Below are 22,202 nucleotides of genomic sequence, written 5' to 3' on the forward strand. Positions count from 1 at the left end.
TAATTTCAAGGAATTAGGAAAATCAAAATTTAGTACAATTTAAGGGCTAAATGTATATATCCCTATTTTATTTTGTACCCTTTCATATTTACATGGGAATATGCAATACCCCTCAAATGAAAAATATTTTGAACTAAACTCAATTGACTTTAAAAGACTTTTCCTACACCCAAATTTCATTCTTAATTAGTGAAACCCCTGGACTAGTGTGATAAGACAAATATACCCTCAACTACTATAACCTAATTATTTGCACACCTCTATCACTTTCATCTTCTCTCTTCTCCACCTCTCCACCTAAATCTCTCAACTCTCTCCGAAAATTCCAACATTCCTCCACCACCGTTGTTGCCACCGTCGTCGTCGTGTGACCAGCGCTTCCTCCTTCGTCTCCATATAAATCTTTTTCTCTCTTGTTCGTTATCTCTCTCGATTACTCTCTCTTTACACCACCATCGTGTTCACATAGATCTCTACACCACCACCGTCGTTGCTCGTTGCCGTCGCCGTCGCCGCGTTCTTCGTCTCCGAGTAAGGTTTTTTCTCTCGTTTTCGTTATCTCTCGATTTCTCAGTTGTTTTTTTTTTTTTTTTTTTTTCCAGATCTGTCCACCACCACCATCGTCGCCGCCTCTCTCACTCTCGCTTTCCTTCATCGCCGCCAGCGCCTTTGTCGGCGACTACCTTCCCTCATTTTCGTTATATTTCTATCTCTATTTCTGTATTTTTCGATTTCTCTCTCTTTTTTTTTTCTTTTTTTTCCCTCCAGATCTAAACCAGCAGCATTAAAATGACTATAGGCGAATAATATTCGAATATCTTTTTTCTCCGGGACTATTAGCCATAACCCCCTCTAGTGTTTTTTTAATAAGGGGGGATCCAGCCATATTTTCAATATTAGTAGAAAACCCACTATTTTAGTGATTCCCGAAAATAGCCTTCTGGAAGACACACACACAAAATCCAGAAATTTGAGACCCCTACAATCGTGTGTGATTGATTATATCCAAAAAAACTATCCCTACAATCGTGTGTGATTCATTATATCCCAAAAAAATCGTTTCCAAATCTCTCCATAAACTGGCATCTACAAACTATATTTTTTTATATATAATTAAAATAAATTTAAATTTTCGTTTTTTTATTATTTTATTTAAAAACTAACAATAATAGCTTCAAAAAAAATATTTTTCTTTTATTTTTTTATTTAAAAAATATATATATTTTTTTAAATTTTTTTAATTTCAGTTTTTTTGTTAATCAACAATAAAGATTCTGAAACCAACTATAATATTTCCGAAATCGACTATAATTTTGATTTTTTTATTTCATTTTTCTTAATTTTAATTTTCAGTTATTTTTGGCATTTTTTCCAGGAAACAACTATTTCTTGCCATTTTTTAATAAAAACCAAATATAAATTGTAAAACAACTATTCGAAAAACTACAAAAACCTATCGAAAACAACTAAAAATAGCAGAATAATGAAAACAACTAAAACAAATAGTAGAATAACGAAATCAACTATAAAAATAGCAGAATAGCGAAAACAGCTATAAATATAGGAGAATAACAAAAACAACTATTTTCTGGGAAAGATACTCAATATCAAAAGCATCACAAAAAAATTAAAAAGAAGACGGCGGCGTGACAGAGGTGGAAGAGGCAAGATGCGGCGGCGGTTGGGTCAGCAGATCCGGTGGCAAAGACGATGGGTAAAGGTAAATAGGGATTTATGAGTTCTTGTTCTTGTCTTTTACAACTATATCGAAAATTATAGCAACGGCGGCAACGACAACGACAACGAGATCTCCAGATTCGGCGGTGAAGACGAGATTTTTTTGAGAATGTTTCGTCATCGGAGTGATGGGTAGATGGAGTGAATTTTTCACCATCACGGCGTTGAGAACAGCTTTTGGCGGCGTCAGTCGGAGGTGACGACAATGAGATTTATGATCCGCTCATTACACTTATTTTGGGCGGTCTGATTAGTTTCTCGGCGGAGCGGCTCAAAGACTTCGTCAGTAGAGACTTGGCGGCATCGGATATGAGGTGGATGGGGGAGATGGCGGCGACGAGGCTGAGATGGAAGGGGAGAGAAATAATTGAACGTGATAGGGTTTGGCACTTTGAGAAATAATAAATCTGAAATAATATAAGTAAATTATAATTTTGGGGTAAAATAGTCTTATCGTATAAGATTTTATTAAAATATTAATCTTAAATGACAAGTGATGGGGTATGGCTAATAATACAAAAGGGGCTGAATCCAGCATAATATAAGTAAAAGACTAGCTAGGGGGGTTTTCACTAATTATCCATTTTTCTCCAGATCTGAACTAACAGCAGTAACATGACTATAGTCATATTCGAATATGACTATTGTCTGAATATGACTGTATCATATTCGAATATGAATCTTGTTGAACATGACTGTAGTCATATTCAAATATATTCTATCTTTTCGTTTCAAGTTGACTTGTAATGACAACATTCAAATTGTGATTTTTTTATGTGGATGTTGATAGGATTGTTTTCTAAACAATAGGCAATATTCGTTGTTTTGTATAATTTGATAAACATGACTATATATATATATATATATATATATATATATATATATATATATATATATATATATATATATATATATATATATATAGGGTAAATTACAAACACCCCCTGAGGTATGATCAAATTACAAAAACACCCCTCTTGTTTGGGTAATTACAACCACCCCCTCAACTCCTCAAATTTAGTGGAATCTTCGAGATTATATGGAATATTATCACTTTTGTACCCGTTTTATCCCATTCAAACTCTACATTATGAAGCAAGATGATCATAATATGTGATTTTTAGCTTATATATATCAGTTTGTGGTGCATCGGAAACTGTATTTTTACACAAAACGAGTACGAACTAGAGCACATTTCACGGAATCTAGATGATTATGTTGAATTTGGCACCATAAGGGTGGAGATGTAAGAAAAAATCATAGTTGAGGGGGGTAGATGTAATTATCCAAACAAGAGGGGGGTTTTTGTAATTTGACCATACCTCAGAGGGGTGTTTGTAATTTACCCTATATATATATGTGTGCTTTGTTATTAGGTTTCATTAGCTAAAACTCCCACAACGATATAATTTCGCTAGCAATAAGTTCCGACTTTTTAAAAGGTCTCGATTGAAGTCCCCGACGGGCCATTTTGACAAAAATATTTATATTGGAGGATATATTGCAAGGCAAATTTAGATGAATATAATTTTGAAAAATCAAAATGGGAAATTATAAGTAGGTCCACACTGTTGACACTTTCGACTGCTAGTGTTTGAACAAGTTCTGGTATTCAATATTCCCTTGTTTGTATAAATGATTTGCCCCACTTTTTTAATTGGAAGGAGGATATATATATATATATGGACCAAACATAATGTTGATTGATTTGGATTATATTTCAGAGTTAAATTTAGGGGAAAATACAGTTTGCACCCCTGAATTATGTTGTATGTATCAAAGACCCCCCTGAATTACAAAACGTACCAAATAGCCCCCTGTCTTTTTTAGTCAAACATTAAAAAATTAACTCTACTAGTTTTGGGCGGGAAATTACCTTTTTACCCTTATTACTATTATATATATTATTATTTATTTTTTCTTTTTTCTTTGCCCCAATCTAAGTTCTTCTTCGCACATCTCTCTTTCTCCAAAATTGAGTTCTTCAAAAGACAAAACAAGCTCATGAGTAAATAAAATTCTAATTTTAGGCGATAAATTTATTATGCGATAAATCTTAATTTTGGACAAAAAATGGAGATGATAATGAGTATGTGTGAGAACAATTTTATTAACTAAATGAAAATATAAATTAAATATTTTACTATATTAATATTTTAAGAAAATATAAAATATCATGGGGCAAAATATATTCATCTTTATACATAAAATAAATTGTGTATATCTTTATACATATAGATATAACAAGTGAGGGGTAAAAATGTAAAAAAATATTAATTTGAGAAAGTCAACTTGCCACATCAGCACACCACAAATGAATTGGAAATAGAGGGATCATTTTGGTACGTTTTGTAATTCATGGGGGTCTTTGATACATACCCCATAATTCAGGGGTGCAAACTGAACTTTGCCCTTAAATTTATGGAGTAAACCGTAAAAAGTACCCCTATGTAATTTCCAAATAACAAAAAAATCTCTGTGATAAATAAACTAGCAAAAACCCCCATGTGAAATTATTTATATAGCACACTCAGAGCATTATTGATTTGAATGTTGACTTGATATAAAAAGACACAAATACCCCCGGGGTTTACAATTAATAAATTCTTATATTTTTTAAATATTTTAATTATTTTATTTTATTTATATCTTAATTAGATAATTTATTATTCTATTCTTATTATCAGATAATTTATGTATATATTTTAAATTATCCCTAACATCAAAAGAAAACTTAAATTCCATTATTATCTATTTCTTTATTTTGGATTTAAAAATACCTATTCTTCATTCGATTACCAAATTTTTAATAATTTTTCAGTTTATTTGTTTACTATTTTTTAATAATATTTTAATTTCTAAACAATCAAAGTAAAAAGAACATATAAATACATTTTGATGGTCAATTTCATCATTTCACGTCCAAAAATCAACTATCAATCGTGAGCCACACGAAAGTCAACCAGGGCGGTTTCTGCCTTTGACTAAATTTCACAGGGTTTTTTTTGCTAGTTTATTTATTATAGGGGGATTTCTGCCTTTGACTAAATTTCACAGGGGTTTTTTTGCTAGTTTATTATTATAGGGGGGTTTTTTGCTATTTGGAGATTACACTGGGGTACTTTTTACAGTTTACTCTAAGTATATGCTAGATCGCTAAATATATCTATCTATTATTTATACGCTTGTCAATATGGATGATAGCTCGTGTTTTCATACATGGATGAATGATATAATGATATATCCGATCATCGCAGTGTTTCACCCGACGTTGCTCAGAATAAATCGACATTTTTAGCATTATATTCACATGCCACATTTTTTCAAATTTCTCTATGATAAAGTAAAATTAAAAGTTTTGAATCATCTTATTTCTTCAAGTCCTCCAATTTGAATTTTGTTTGACGTGTATATAGTTGTCTAAGACTCTAAAGGAGTCAAGTACTTCGGCGTGTAACCAAATACTTCTTGTTCTTTGAACCAATACACACGTAATATAGATTTTTTTCTTTCTTCCAAACCGGTAAATATATAGAGATAACTGTATACTTACTTTATCTAGAAACAACATCTTGATATTTAATTTTGTTTCCAATGGGTAATCAATCTACTGAATGAAGCCATTAACTTCTAAATTGAACAAGCCAAGTAAACCAATAATTCCCTAAATTATTTTAAAATTATGGGTAAAATGCAATTTCCACCCCTGTACTATAGTCATCGTCACATTCAACCCCCTACACTACCAGAAAATACGAAATGCCCCCCTATTTTTAATAGTCAAAGATCGGGATTCTGACGATGTTAAAAATTACTGTGCAATTACACTTTTGCCCTTACCATTTGTATCGTGGGGAATAGCTCGTTGAGTTGACCATTTCTTTCTTCTAGTTCTGAAATAATAATAATAATAATAATAATAATAATAATAATAATAATAATAATAATAATAATAATAATAATAATAATAATAATAATAATTTCTAAGTTGAACAAGCCGAGTAAACCAATAATTCACGGAATTATTTTAAAATTAATTGGTAGATAATACTTGAAAAGCCTAAGGCCTCGTTCGGTTGGCAGCCATTATTAACTAAATAGTTGGACTTTGTTTGATATTTGGTATCTCCATTATCCAATAACTTGCCGGGTCCACCCGCAAATAGTATATTATCATATCTTATATTGCCTTCTAGGCATATTTTTATTGGATCTTCCAAGGTCCATTAATACAACCGGATTTTATTATATTATTTAATTTTATCTTGGCTAATCTTATCTAGACAACCAAACGAGGTCTAACGATACTGCTGCTTGGATATATTGGTTATTGGGTGTTTAAAAAAAAAAAGATTAAAGGACACTTTACAAATAATTCCATCAATAGTTACTTATTCATAAATGGGTCCATACAGAAAACTCTTTAAAAAAAAAATAGGCGCTATCAGGACACCAATCGGTGTTAGGAAAGGCGCAAACCCTAGCCTTATAGTGCTAGACATTGGCTCTGATACCACTTGTAGGACCTCAGGCGCTACCAGTTGTCCTGAAACCAATTGGTGTTAGGAAAGGCGCAAACCCTAGCCTTATAGTGCATTCAATACACACAAGCGCCCACGGCATTCGATTGTGGGCCGCCCATACCCGGGCCTCCACCACGTGGACAATTGCTGCCAAACCCAGGCTAACAAACACAGTAATATTAACTGTACTACAGTTTGACACATTAATATTGTTATATTAATCTCTTGCACAATAATTTTAACACAACGAAAGTCATTATTGTTGTGTAATAGAGTAATATTAATATGTTGACCGTTCAACAAAGGTAAACATAATAAACATCCAAAAGAATTAGTATTGATGTGGTTGACAGTAATATTACTGTAACAACAGTATTATTACCGTCAACCACAGTAATATTACCGTCAACCACAGTAATATTATTGTGTTTACAGTAATATTACAACAGTAGACAGTAATATTATTACGTTACACCGTGAGCAACTCAAACAAAACAAAAAATCCAAAAAAATAATAATATTGATATGGTTGATAGTAATATTATTGTGCTTACAGTTATTTTACTGTCAAGGACAATAATATAATCACGTTGACTTGTCAACAAATCAAACAAAATAAGAAAATAAAAAAAAACCAAAAAAATAATAATATTGTCGTTGATTGTAATTGTACTGTCAACGATGATACAATTACTTCAATGTACTGTCAGCGATAGTACAATTACGTTAATGTACTGCAGCGGCAATATAATTACGTTAATGTATTGTCAGCGACAGTATAATTACTGTTAATGACAGTACAATTACGGTCAACATTTAGGTGCAGGGTAAAAAAACGGATACAAATTTTAGGAAAAAAAAAAGAAAAAACAATCACTAAAAAAAAAGTCAACGTCGGAGACCGGAGGTCAACGCCGGAAGCCGACGGCGGAAAAAAGCAGACAAAAGAAAATAAATCGAAAAAGTCAACGCCGAAAACGGGCGGCGGAAAAAGCAGACCAAAATAAAATTTTCGAAAAGTCAACGCCGGAAACCGACGGCAAAAAAAATAATTTCAGAAAAAAGATAAGTTTAAAAAAAAGTCAAAATTAAATTTTTGTAGTCAAAATTGATTAAATTGGTGTTGCAATTAAGAATTGAGTGTAAATGATTGTGAATAATTTTGTCATATACATTAATTTTTCTTTATTTATAATACATATTAAATGAATTGACTTAATGGCGGACAAAAAATATATATATATAGATCCCCAAATGTAGAGTAATAAAGATTGGTGGATGATTGGTCACGTTGTATGTAGGGGTGAGTTCGGGACGGGATTTCGGGAATTCGGGATTTTCGGGATCGGGATTTCGGGATTCGGGATAGAAATTTTAAATCCCAATCCCGTCCCAAACTATTAAATCCCGATTATATCGGTATCCCTAAATATTTCGGGAATCGGGATTGGGATCGGGAAATCCCATATTTTGCCTAAAAACTAAGAAATATTACATCTTTTTTCCATTAGTATTATTTTATACACTAAACCAACTTGAATATATTATATACATACTATTGTTCTTGCCTTATTTATTTTTACCACAAAACTTGGAACAAATAAAATTTTAAAAATTTAAAAATAAGTTGAAACAATATATTTTATATTGTATTTCTCATCTCCTTTACACAATTACACATTATATATATATATATATATATATATATATATATATATATATATATATATATATATATATATATATATATATATATATATATATATATATTTATATATATATATATATATATCTGTGTGTGTGTGTGTATTTTTTTATTAGTTTTTTTTTTTCTTTTTTTCCTAATTCGGGATTAAAATATCCCGATCGGGATTGAACCAATTCCCTAATACCGATCCCGTTTTTGTTCCTGATCCCAATCCCGAATCCCGTAATCCCGAATTCCCGAAGTTTTAGTCCCAAATAGTAAAATTTCGATCGGGACGGGACGGGATCCCGAATCCCCATCCCAAATGCCCAGCCCTAGTTGTATGTACAAAAACTCCAAAATTAAAGGCTAACTGTTTAGTGGTGGAAAATAAGGATGTAGCAAATAAAAGAAAGATACTCTATTGAGCCGGCGAGCATTGACTCCAAGTCTTTGAAGGATGAATGAGCTATTATAAAGTATAAACCAACCAATCGTATTCCCGGGAAACAAGTGGTCTAAGTTTTTCTCTCTCCTAAAAAATGGAACACAAACATTTGATACTCTGGTTTGTGGCAATCCTCTTAGCAATCTATTTCCCGTGTTTCCTCTCTCAAATATGCAACGGCGTGCCATTCGACTGCGGCAACGTCCGGTACATAAGCTACCCGTTCTGGGGCAGCGCCCGCCCGCGGTCCTGCGGCCGCAGCCCAGGCTACAAGCTCATCTGCGACAACGGCCTTCCGAAGCTGAACATCTCATCATTAACGTACGTAGTGCAGAAAATCAATTTCGACGACAACACACTCAAGATCGCCAGAGAAGACTTGTTGACCAACACTTGTCCGACAATTATCCGCGACACAACCATAGACCGTGCCCTCTTCGAATACACGTCCGAATCCGAAGAAAACAACGTCACTCTCTACTACGGTTGCTCCGACAAAAATGGCGAGACCGGTAACCTGGAATCGAAACCCAATCGATTCAGCTGCGACGGCGGCGGAGTCAATCTGTTCGACGAATCGCCGGAGGGCCCCGGGCCCAACATCACGTGCGGGGAGAGTATTACCGTTCCGGTGAGTAAGGATGACGCGCAGTCTCTAGAGAATCCGACGAGTTCTTCGATAAACATTTTGCAGTCGGCTCTTGCTTCTGGATTTTCCGTCCGCTGGTTGTCGGATGGGAAAGAGCGTTCTATTCCTTATTGCAATAGTCAAGTTTATGCTACTTGCCTGTCTCCTCCTCGGGTACGCTATTGTAATATGTACAATTGCAGCCACGACAGCTCCGTTGTTAGCCCCCCCTCTCCCCATCCTGAACAATTTCCTCAAGGTATTTTACTTTGTTGTTTTCAGGTTCCCATTATAATTTACTATATTTTTCTTGGGCAAATTGCAAAAAAGACACGACAAAAACACTTAGTTAAAAAGGGACATTCTATTTTTTTTTCTTGCAAATATATTCACTCATCAAAACTTTTTTTATTAATAAGAAAAACTTTTTAGTATATATTAAAATTCTCCCTAACTCATTGAAACTCTAATTCACCTCCAGTTTCATGATGTAAACAACAACAATTTAGCTCAATTTCATCAGTTAAGCAAATTTGACTCATAATCCAATTTTAATCTAAATTTTGACTAACACCACCGGTCAGCCATTTTTTTTTTCTTTCTTTCTTTTAAATATTTTCAGTAATATTACTGTCTTGGCCTACAATATTACTGTCTCAAACAGTAATATAACTGTTTTAATACTTAATATTAAAATTACTGTCTTGGCCTACAATATTACTGTCTCAAACAGTAATATAACTGTGTTAATACTTAATATTAATATTACTATCTTGGCCTGCAATATTACTATCTCAGACAGTAAAATTACTGTATTAGTTGTTAAAAAAATAGAAAAAAAAGTTAAAAAGTATTCAATATTATTGTGAATGCAATAATATTATTGTGTAAGATGGTAAAATTACTGTGAATACGGTAATATTACTGCGTACGATAGTAAGATTACTGTGGGTTCAACAGCCGGAGAAAAAAAGAAGAGAAAAAGTTAACGCTGGAGACCAGCAATAAAAAAAATAATTCCAGAAGAAAAAAAAATCAAAACATTGTGGAAATGGAGTTAATGTGATATATCTGTTAAAATCTGAGATCACTAGTATTATTTGTTAAGTTGGGACATTATAGGTGAAATTGATGTAAATTGTATTGTGAGGGTATTTTGAGCAAGAGACAAAGGGATGATTTTTTTTGTATAACTGATTTTGGCCTGAATAGGAATCCAAATAAATGGATACGGATACAAATAAATGGATAAGAATTCTTAATGATGGAAATTGGAACAAGATCTCCGATTCTCATCGATTTCGATTTGAAATTGTCAAATTTTTTGAATAATAATTTCAAGGACAAAATGCACTTCACCCTCTATAAATTTTCCATTTTTGCACTCCCCCCCCCCCCTAAGAATTTAAAAAAGGGTTAACCACCTTTAAAATATTATTTTGGTTCCACATAAGCATCGTTCAACAAAAATAATATTTTTAAGGGGCAACTTGCAAAAAAAAAATGTTTTTAAGGGACAAGGTGCAACAAAAATTACATTTAAAATAATGTTTTTAAGGGACAACTTGCAATAAAAACACTCAAGTCCAGTGAATAGTCCATCCGAATTTTGCTATAGGGGCAATGTGCAACATGAATTATTTTAAAGGGGGACATTCATATTTTCAAATTTTGAGGGTGTAAAGTGCAAAACTTAAAAAAAATATAGGGGATAGACGTGCAATTTTCCCTAATATCTATGAGATTCCAATTTCGGTTCCGATTTTTTCGAATTTTTTTTTATCGGGATTGGAATATATATGAGATTCTAATTTCGATCCGATTTTAGTTTCCAAAAGTAATTTCAAAATCCGACTTTTTTTTTTCCAAAAATTACACTTATAATATCAACATTATTATACATTTTATATTTTACATGACTTAAACATTTGAATGTTCCGAGTTCCGCAGTTTCCAATCCGAAAATTTCCGATCTTTTTTGTTTTTGAATGTAACTAGAATTTCTTATTCAGTTTCGAATTTTGTGGAAAGTTTCCCAAAAGAGCTAATTGCGATAAGATTCGTTTAATTTCTACTCCTAAATAGTTGTACTGGAAAATTAAATTTCATTGGAATTAACTACCTTACTTCCACACTAGCACCTGCATATTCCCCTGAAAGTGGCGGCAACGATCTTCACACCGGACACGGTTTGCCTCCTAGTTTATCTCCGATTGCTGCAGCTTATTACCCCGGAAATGACGGGTCCTATAATCACGATAAACATGGTATATATCCACAACTTATCCTCTCAATATTTTTTTCTTTTTCTTTTTTCTTGAAATGTAAGTTGGAACTATTTCGTCTAAGGTTTTAAGGTTTACTTTGATTGCAGGGAGGAGAAACCATGTTACTGAAATTATCATAGGTAAAGATATATCCTTGTACCCTCGAATGCACTATGTTCTGTTTTATAATTACTTCTCTATGTTATTGGATCATGCACGTAATGAATATATATATACTATTAATATGCAGCGGTGGTGGTGCTACTTAGTATCAGTGGTGTGATTATAGTGTTCATTGCCACAAAATTATGTCTTAAACAAGGACGTACGCCAACTGGCCCCAACCAGAAATCTAACCAAGATGTCGAAAGTATTCTACTACAACATGGATTACTCGCTCCAAAAAGATACAAGTATTCAGAAATCAAGAAAATAACCAAATCCTTCAATGAGAAGCTTGGTCAAGGAGGATATGGTAGTGTCTACAAAGGTGTATTATCTGATGGAACCCTCGTTGCTGTCAAGGTTCTGATCGAGGCCGATGGCAATGGAGAAGAATTCATAAATGAAGTTGCTAGCATTAGTAGAACTTCCCATGTCAATATTGTCAATCTCTTGGGATTTTCCTTTGATCGAAATAAGAGAGCTTTAATGTACGAGTTTATGCCCAATAAATCTTTAGACAAGTTCATCAACAACAATAATTGTCTGGATTTGGAGAAATTGTACGAGATTGCCGTTGGAGTTGCCAAGGGACTAGAATATCTGCACATAGGCTGCAAGACTAGGATTGTTCATTTTGACATTAAGCCTCAAAACATTCTTTTAGACGAGGAATTCTGTCCGAAAATATCAGATTTTGGGCTTGCTAAGTTGTGTAAGAAAAAGCAAAGCATATTATCAGTGCTTGGGACAAGAGGGACTATTGGGTATATTGCTCCTGAAGTGTTTTCGAGAAATTTTGGAGGAGTTTCTCATAAATCTGACGTCTATAGCTATGGAATGATGGTTCTTGAAATGGCTGGTGCGAGAAAATTTGCCGGAAACGAAGAAGTTCAATCCAGTGAGAATTATTTTCCCGACAAAATCTACGAGTATGTAGTTGATGCCACCGAGAAAGCAAACGATTTGATTGTGATCGACGATGACGATGAAGTAGCAAGGAAAATGTTTTTGATCGGATTTTGGTGCATTCAGACAACTCCATCGGATAGGCCATCAATGTCGAAGGTTGTTGAAATGTTAGAAGGAAGTATTGAATCCATACAAGTTCCTCCAAAGCCAGTCTTGTGTACTCCTACTCTTGGGAAGAAAGAAATTTCTTCATTTTCAGTATATGTGGAGACAGAAAATTCAGATGAAGATTAAGTATTGATTTTGAATCTATCATCGAAATATTTGATGGTGATCGACATTGAATTATCTCAAATGTTTTATGGATTATCTCCAATCCGGAGTTCACATTTCATTTTTTCTTTTATTTTAGAGCTGCTATTTAAAATAAGATCAAAGTCTTATAGTGAAACTTTTCTTTCCAAAACTCGTATACAAAATTCATACATAGTGCTTATCAACTTTCATCTAAAACTCCCATGTCTAACTTAACTTGTATGTTAAGATAAAAAGCATTATGATTTAGTGAATATATATATATATATATATATATATATATATATATATATATATATATATATATATATATATATATATATATATATATATATATATATATATATATATATATATATATATATGAGTTATTTGCACAGAATTAGCAATTAACTCCCTATGTTGCATTTTATTTAGGGTAAAATTCATTTTGCACCCCTGTACTATGTAAAAGGTATCATTTACCCCCCTAATGTATAGAAAACATCAAACACCCCCCTATTTTTAACGGTTAATGGTCAAATTTTTAACGGTGTTAAATTTTGAGTGTGCAATGACTCTTTTACCCTGTTTTTATGTTTGATATAATTCCTAACCTTTTCTAGGCATATTTTTTGTGGATTGTTGACGATTTCTAGCGTTCGTTCAAATTAGGGTTTGTCTCGATTTTAGAATTTGATTTTATTTTTGGTTTTCTTTTTCGAGGATTTTTGCATTATAATATTAAAACTTTGTTTTTAATTTGCAATTCTTTCATATGGTTCTATTCCAATTTTAGGTTTTCATTTAGATTTCAGGGCTTTTAGTTTTCCCTTTTGTGGCTTTTACATTCATAATCTGTAACGCTTCATTCTTATTTATTCGACTATTCAGCTTCTTTATAAGAAAAATGGCTGAAAATGTTAAAAAAATGATTGAATAAAGTGAAAACAAAGGGCAGAAAAAAAATGAAAAATCCGGTGAACATTTGTCAAAACGAAGCATCCTATATGTAGAATTTTTTTGGGGTATTTTCGTTAAAAAAAAAAAAAAAAGCCAACATTTCTTTGCAATAGTCGGTCAAAGGGTTTGACTAACGGAATTAGAAAAAAACTAACGGTAGGGGGGTGTTTGATGTTTTCTATACTTCAGGGGGTAAATGATACATTTCGCATAGTACAGGGGTGGAAAATGAATTTTACCCTTTTATTTAGTTTACTGCACCCTAGTGGAAATAAATATGTTGACTAAAAGGAAGTGACTATACTACCCTTCAATTAATAACATAAAATTAGAATTAATATATAATAAATGCCAAATTGCAATTTTACTAAACTTGTAAAACTTAAATTGGGGACTAAATATTAATTTTCCCAAATATCAAATCGAATTGGATTTAAATATAATTAATCCAAGACTTTGGATCAAATTGCAATTTTTAAAATTTCTTGAATAAAATAAAACAAAACACATTTTTTAATGGAAAAAAAGGAAAAAGGGAAAGAAAAGAGAGAAAATTGGGTCTTCCCTAAAATTATTCTTCCCCATTGAAATCACCACCATCACTAAACTCACAACACCACCTCCGGCAATCACATCGTCACGTCGCTGCCGCCGCCGCCTCTTCCATCCACCACCCGCCTACTCCGCTCATCTCGTCCCCTTCACCGCCAATTTCTCCTTGCCAGTTCCATACCAGTCATAGTTCGCCGGAACGGAACAGTGCATTGTCGTGGACACTGCCGTTCCAGTTCCGTTGCAACGTCACGGCTGCGTCGCGGCCGGAACGGACACATTTTAATTAAATTGTTAAAAAAATACAATATATTTCAAATATGTTTTTAATAACAATATTACAATTCAATAATATGCAAAATATTATTACAATTTCAAAAATAAATATTACAAAGAATATTATGAAAATACAAGCAATATTAATATCAAGTAGAATACCGAGCTGGAATTGTGTAAGATATAATTGAAGAGTGAGGCCAAAGATCTGTGATTCAGGGGAATCTCCATTCTCTAACCTGGCCACCACAGTCATTGTAGACACGTAAATTTAATATAATTTATATTATATTAAATTGAATTCCAAGATTATAATTTATCTTGCAAAATAAGTCATGGAGATAATTATCAATTAATTATTCGCCAATAGGATTGTTTATTCTCTTCCAAGTTATAAGAGATAAATATCAATTTAAAGAGAGCCAATCAAATCGCGCCACGTCATCAAGAAGACTTCATGTAGGACTCTTATTCTACCACTATAAATAGGACCCTCCCTACACAATTCAAAACACAACTCAAGAAGAAGAAAAATCGTAGGAGAAAATTCTCTCTACAATATTCAAGTCGTTCTTCATCAAATTCAAGGCGTTCTTCATCAAATCGAGGGCGTTCTTCAACAAATCAAGATCGAAGGAAGATTGAAGGGCCAAATCCATCAAGAACTCCAAGATCTTCAAGTCAAAACCCGTCAAAGTTCAGCGTTCGATCCGAGATTCAAGTCGCTAGACCCTCGAAAAACGTTATTCAAATCCAAATCAAATCCGGAGAAGATCAAGTCAACGATCCGACTCCGAAATTCAAAGTCAAACACATATTGTTCTTGAGAGAAGAATCAGAGGATTAAATTAGAGTTTGTAACCCGCAATATTTTATTTTAATTCAATTAAATTATCTTTGTGCAAGTATTTCTTGTTTGTCTAAAATCGCAGATAAGATTTTGTTGCTACAGTCATATTATTTCTTTTTTTTCTTTTATGTTTTTTTAGTCAAATTTGTTTTTTTTTTTTTCTCAAATTCTTTCTTTCTGTTCCGGCGTCGTTCCGGCCGTTCCGGTGCCGTTCCGGCCGCGTCGGGGCCGTTCCGTGGCTCCGTCTCGCTCATCCCACCGATTTCTCGGCGTTCCAATGAGTCACGGTGAAAACACCGTTATGGTTACGGATTCCAGAACGGAGGGCACCGTTCCCGTTCCGGAGAACCATGATACTAGTCGAATCTTCTTTTGCAAATTACTAAACTCCAGCCATAGCTCTAATCACCACCACCGCCAAAGCCCTAATCACCGCCTTCGTCGGAGAAGACGATAAAAAGCAGAAAAACAACGGGGAGGTTTGGATCCGGAGGCATCAGTTACCTTGAATAATGGTGGGCTACTATCAGGAGACACCGGAGAAGAAGCCAAAAAATGCAAAAAATAGTTTTTTTAGTGGATTTTTATTCTCTGTATAAGCTCTGTCTTGGATGGGGGTAGATATTTTCTTGGATTTCACGGGTTGGTGATGGGTTTCGGAGTATAAAGCTTGAATCTTAGCTCCAAGCCGAACCGAATTTCGTCAGAAAAAATGTTGGAGTGGTGGGGCGAAGCGGAGGCTGAGGATATGGAGGGAAGTGAGGCCGGAGAGAGTGTTCGCCGGAAGGAGAGCGGCGGTCAGCTATGTTCATTGTATATTTGGAAAGTTGCAAATCAGTCCCTGACTTAAAGAAGAAGAGGGCTTTTCTGAAACTTCAAGGGACTGAATTGAAAAAATTAAAAAAATTATTTGGGGCTTATTTTTGAAATTTAATGCAAAGGGTATTTGTGTCTTTTCACGTCAAAAAATCAAACCCCAGTCGCATATTTGGCGAGTGTATCACACGACCAACTCGTAGGGGCCTTAATGTCGTGTGCTAATTGTTTTAACATAGGGGTTTTTTTAGCCATTAGACGTTACACAGGGGTGCCGGATGCTAAAACCTCGTATATATATATATATATATATATATATAACAACCGCCCCCTGAGGTATGGTCAATTTACGAAAAAACCTATCTTGTTTGGATAATGACATCTACCTCTCAACTATGATTTTTTCTTATACCTCCGCCCTTATGGTGTCAAATTCAACATAATCATCTAAATTTCGTGGAATGTGCTCTAGTTTGTACTCGTTTTGTGTAAAAATACAGTTTTTGATGCACCACAATCTGATATATACAAGTCAAAAAACACATATTATGATCATCTTGCTTCAAAATGTGGAGTTCGAATGAGATAAAACGGGTACAAAAGTGATAATTTTCCATATAATCTCGAAGATTGCACTAAATTTGAAACGGTAATGATGGACGTGTAAAAAGTTTTATAGTTGAGGGGTGGTTGTAATTTACCCATATATATATATATATATATATATATATATATATATATATATATATATATATATATATATATATATATATATCCGTGAGAAGATTTACGTTGAAACACGAGCGTTTTGTTTCGGTTTTCACTTTCAGAAGAGAAGAAGAAGCCTTCTAAAACGCATGTCTAAATATTTACTATGGTGAATTTGAATATTCGAACTAGCTCGACTCATTCACACACTCTTAATCAGTCACTACACATGTTCAATTTGAAAAACGACACCTCCACAATTCAGATATTTTTTTAATCATAATTAATAATACAAAAACTTCGCTGAAATAAGGCTTGAGTCAGGCCCCAGAAGAAAGACCTGGAAAGTGATATGGCGGACTAGTAAAAAGTTGAATAGTAAACGAGTGAGACTGACTACAATGACTAGACAAAAGTCGTCAATTATGAATAGCACCACATTATAATTTTCCTAAGTTCCAACTGTTTGTAATTATATTAAAGGGATAATTAGCAAGAACCCCTCGTCTAGGAAAATGAGTTAAGGAAACACCCCCTCACAAAAATAATTAGAGAAAACCCCCTACCTAATATTCCACCCAATTGATATTTTCATAATTCCAAAACTACCCTTAATTGTCTACTATACTCTTTCAAACCCTAATCTTATTTTCTCTTCTCTCCCGTCTCTTCTTCTCCCGTCTATTCTCTGTTTTTTTTCTCTCTCTATTATACTTTTCTCTCTCAATTCTTTAGATTATTCTCTCTTGACCGGAAGATGAAGAACCAACCAGAACAGCGATGCTAATTCCGTTGAAGCCATCGTCGTCATTGCCGTCGCCGTCGACGTCGCCGTCGCCGTCGGAGTCGGGGTCGGGGTCGTCGTCGGCAGATCTTAACAAAAGCCATAAAGATGATGATGATTTTGTTAGCGATTCTGAGTTCGAATGCCACGATTGCTACATCGGCGGCGAAAATATGTAAAATTGTCGATTTGTCGCCGAAATCGGATTTTGATGGGTGGTGGTTCTGCTTTGGTTGGTGGTGCGAGTTGTGATTTTATTTATTTATTTGTAATAAAAAAACCGTCATAATATCAAAGTAAGGTGGTGATGGTGTGTTGTGACGGCGGTGTGGTGACGATGGGGAGGCAGATTTAGGGTTTTTTGGTGGATTGAGCGGATGAAGGCGCGTGTAGAGAATTTCGCGCAGGCTGAAACCTTAATCGACTATATACATGTTCATAGTCGATTAAGCTAACCGACTATGCTCTGGTAGTCGATTAAGGTTCATCGATTCCAATTTTTTTATTTTTTTTGGATTTTTTGTTTATTGCTTTCAATTGTATAAACCATTTATAATGTTTGTATATTTTTTTGTTTTTGTAATATATAGTTAATTTGCATTTTTTCGCAGTTGTGATTTGTTATGTTTAGTAGCAGATTCGTAATCGACTATGCTTCACATCATAGTCGATTAATATGCTTCATTAACTCCAATTTTTAATTATTTTTTTGATTTTTTGTTTATTGATTCCAATTCTATAAATCAATTATAAAGTTTGTATATTATTTGTTTTTGTAAAATATAGTTGAGTTTGCAGTTTTGTAGTTGTTATTTGTTATTTTTAGTAGTCGGTTCCTTAATCGACTATAGTTCATATATCATAGTTGATTTAATATGTTTCATAGTCGATTAATATACCTGATAGAAAAAAAAAAAGTTAAAAAAACGAAAAATAATAAAATAATAATAAAATAATAAAAAATAATTAAATATAAAAAAAAAAAAAAAAAAAAAAAAGAAACGCTGATGGGTCATGGGCGGGAATGGGTGGATAGTGTGTAAGGTGGAGGGACATAATTGGGAAAATGGGTTGCTAAAATTAAGAGTGGATTTTTCTCAAATGGTACAAAATAGTTTGGACCTTTCCCTATTAAAAGAAGTATTGAGGGGTTATATCAAAGAGCCCTTATATTAAATTCGTGGCACGACATTGACCATAGAGAAAACAAAATCTTTTGCATCCTCTTACTTAATTTTCCCATACGATAGGGTGGTGTTTAAAAAAGTTTATTTAGAACTGGAAGTTAGTAACTACGAGTTAAGTCGGTATTAATTTCTTATTTCCAAAAGTTGAGACATTTGCAAATATATTGGAAATATAGGGTAACTATCAACTAAAATATAGGGTAAATACTATTAAACCACCTAAACTTTGTCTGTTTTTCTGGATCACCACCTCAACAAAAAAAAAAAAAAAAAAAAAAGTTGCACGGTTAAGCCCAAACTCATTATTTCGAGCTATTTAACCACCTACGTTTAATTTTCAAGCGAATATTGGAATATTCTGGCGCACGTGCGAGGCACATGGCCATGTCCATAGGCTTTTTCGTCTTTTCATCTGAATATATAATTTGGGGGTGAAATGGAAAGTTGTAAGGACTCAATTGAATTAGATTTAAAACTTGCCCAAATCGTCTAATTCCACTGAAATTTCATTTCAATCGGAAAGTTTTACTTACATTGATTCAGCCTTTACACAAATATTACAAGAAACCCACAAGCATACATGAATCAAAGCAACACACGTACGTAAAAAGGCTATCAAATTTATGAATATTACAATAGTCCTAAAAGTAGGCCTGCCAAAATATAGATGAAATCATGAACAACAATTCCTTTTGACAAGCTTTTTCGCAAGCTCAGGACAAATGAAAATGGCGGAAGATCTCTTTCAAAAAGCAAGGAGCAAGAAAAATTTGAGAGATCGAGCTCTTCTCTTGATTCAACTACCATATATTTTGCGCTCTGTCACCCTCTGATTCGATTGCTTATACTAAAAATTCTTTTGAACATCAAGAAAAGGCAACCCAAGTTATCGGGATTTTTCTCAAATAAGTAACATTTCAAGAGAAATGGAGGAAATAATGAAAGAATAAGGGATTGTGATTTTTGAAGAACAAATGAATTGAAAGAAAAATGATGAAGAAGAAGAGAATAAATGGAGGGGAAGAAGGAAAAGGAAGTAACACCGGGAAATTTCAACGATTAATTAGGGGATTTTGATTTGAAAAGACAATTAAGCCCTTGAAATAGCCTTGTGCAATGCACATGTTGTGAATTCCAGCCAAAATGACCTGAAAATAGGCAACGTGACACAAAATAACGAGTTCGGTGCGATCGTGCAACTTGTTTTTGTTGAGGTGGCAATCTGAAAAAACCGGCAACGTTTAGGTGATTTAATGCTATTTACCCTAAAATAAAAAAAAATAAAAAAAAAAAGAGGTCCAAGGATGCGCAATAAATTATTGCTTAAAGCAGCTTATTTTAAGTGAAGTAGAGGCAAAAGTCAGTATTGAAAACACTTTAAAAGCGATTATGAGCCCAAAAAGCTCATAATCACTTTACAAAAGCTTTTGCAAACACCATGTTAACACCCCATTGGATAATTTTGATATATGATAAATCAAAAAAATTATTGGTATCGGAATTTGAAGTTCGACAGTGTAAATTCTACTACTATTCATGAATTTATTTTATCGTGAATTAATGAGATTCAATATCCAAATCAAATGAGACCCCAAACTGTCGCAGGACTCGCAGCGTTGCAAAATTAAATTGTTGGGTAAATTAAAACCATCTCCCTGAGGTAAAGTGTAAATATAAAAAATAAAACCCCTTCTTTTTGAGTAATTACATTCGGTCTCTTGTAGTTTTAAAATTTCTTACATCCAACCCCCTATAAAAGGGTGTTAATGTAAGAAATCTATAAATTGCAAGGGGTGGGATGCAATATGGAAACATGAGGCGCTTTTTTTCATAAATAGACCTTACCTTAGAGGGTGATTGTAAATTTTCCTAAAATTGTTTAATTTGTAAAAATCGAATTTTTTTGAAAGTATTTAATTTGTCAAAATAGACCAATTATTTAGAACAACTCCAACCCATTGTTATCAAATGGGGTTATCAAATACTCATTTGATAACCAGGATTATAATTTGATATCTCTATACAATTAGAGAACTCCAACCACAAGTATCAAAAAACAATTATCAAACAAATTTATGATTATTTATTTATTATTTATTTTTTTAATCCCTTTTAAATAACCATACAAACCGATTTTTCTGGTAAACTATCCTCAAAATCAATATTAATCAAGTGTTTACCTTTTCAAAACCGAAAAAAAAAAATATTATATATGCATAGTGATTCTTTTTTTCCGTGGAACTTTGTTGAAGCTCTAGAGAAAAAAAAATTGTTAAGATATTTTTGAGATTTTTTTTTCCAGTGAAAATTTGTTGAAGACGTAGAGAATTTAATTTTATTTTGTGAAGATTTTTATGTAAAGAAAAGAAAACTCAATTCTGTTGAGGTTTTTCTGTTTCACGTGCTCCTATTTTGTAGGAGAATATCTGATAATTATTTTTTTGGGATGTATTTTTACTTCTCGATGGATGAGTTATCAAAATAGAACTTTATTTTAATAACCCATTGGAGCAGAGAATTTTTAAAAGGCTGCGGCTATATGCAATACTCATTCCACTTGTGCAAGACCAAATTAAAGAAAGATTCCAAAAGATTCTATTTTATTAAGACGGAATGACAAGTATGCCCATAAATTAAATTGACTTTTTTTTCTCATGTAAGACCAAATACAAATAATGAGAAAAAAACAAAAATCGACACCAACGTGTCGAAAAACTATGCTACAAATCGACACTTAAGCGTCGAATTTCATAGGTAAAAATCGACATTGACATGTCGAATTTGTAGCACAAATTCAAATGTCGAATTTTATACCTAAAAATCGACATCTAAATGTCGAATTTTATACCTCAAATTCGACATCTAAATGTCGATTTTTACCTGTAAAATTCGACCTGTACATGTCGAATTCGTTTGCGCGGGATTTTTTTTGGAAAATCGATATTCTAGCTAAAAAAAACCCATAAATGCATACATTCTTGGGTTCTTCCATCGTAGAATCTTCTATTTTGATGTCTTATGACTCCATACTTGCCATCTTTGTAAGATTTGTTGAGTTTTGATGATTTTGAATTTCTAGGTTTTGTGGGTTAATGGAGGAGGAAGGAGAAAGGTCTTGTGAGTTTTGGAAGATGGAGAAGATGATAGTTGGTCTTGTGGTTTTGTGGTCTTGTGATAGGGTTTTTTGTGTTTTTGAATTTTTGGTCTTGCATATTTGGAATTTATTATTTTTTTAATAAATAAGGGTATTATAGTATTTATACATTGAAAATTTTAATTTGGTCTTGCACAAGTGGAATTAGTCTTGCATATAGCCGCAGCCTTTTTAAAATTGGGGAGTCAAATGGAGGTTAAGGGATCTGATAACCCATTAATAACCAGTTGGAGTTGCTCTTACGTCCATTTAAC

The 22,202-nt window shown here is 33.3% G+C and overlaps 1 protein-coding gene across 1 annotated transcript; it reads left to right on the forward strand.

Annotated features, from left to right (window-relative positions):
- The first annotated feature begins 8,323 nt into the window (after positions 1-8,323).
- LOC105961312 (LEAF RUST 10 DISEASE-RESISTANCE LOCUS RECEPTOR-LIKE PROTEIN KINASE-like 2.4) lies at positions 8,324-12,830 on the forward strand. Its single transcript, XM_012985546.2, has 4 exons — positions 8,324-9,282; positions 11,162-11,290; positions 11,398-11,430; positions 11,541-12,830. The coding sequence occupies exons 1-4, from the start codon at positions 8,490-8,492 to the stop codon at positions 12,656-12,658; spliced, it is 2,073 nt and encodes a 690-aa protein (XP_012841000.1). The 5' UTR covers positions 8,324-8,489; the 3' UTR covers positions 12,659-12,830.
- Positions 12,831-22,202: the final 9,372 nt, after the last annotated feature.

Source organism: Erythranthe guttata, chromosome 12 (genome assembly GCF_056151865.1).
Source record: "Erythranthe guttata isolate IM_541 chromosome 12, IM_541, whole genome shotgun sequence".
Classification (NCBI taxonomy): domain Eukaryota; kingdom Viridiplantae; phylum Streptophyta; class Magnoliopsida; order Lamiales; family Phrymaceae; genus Erythranthe; species Erythranthe guttata.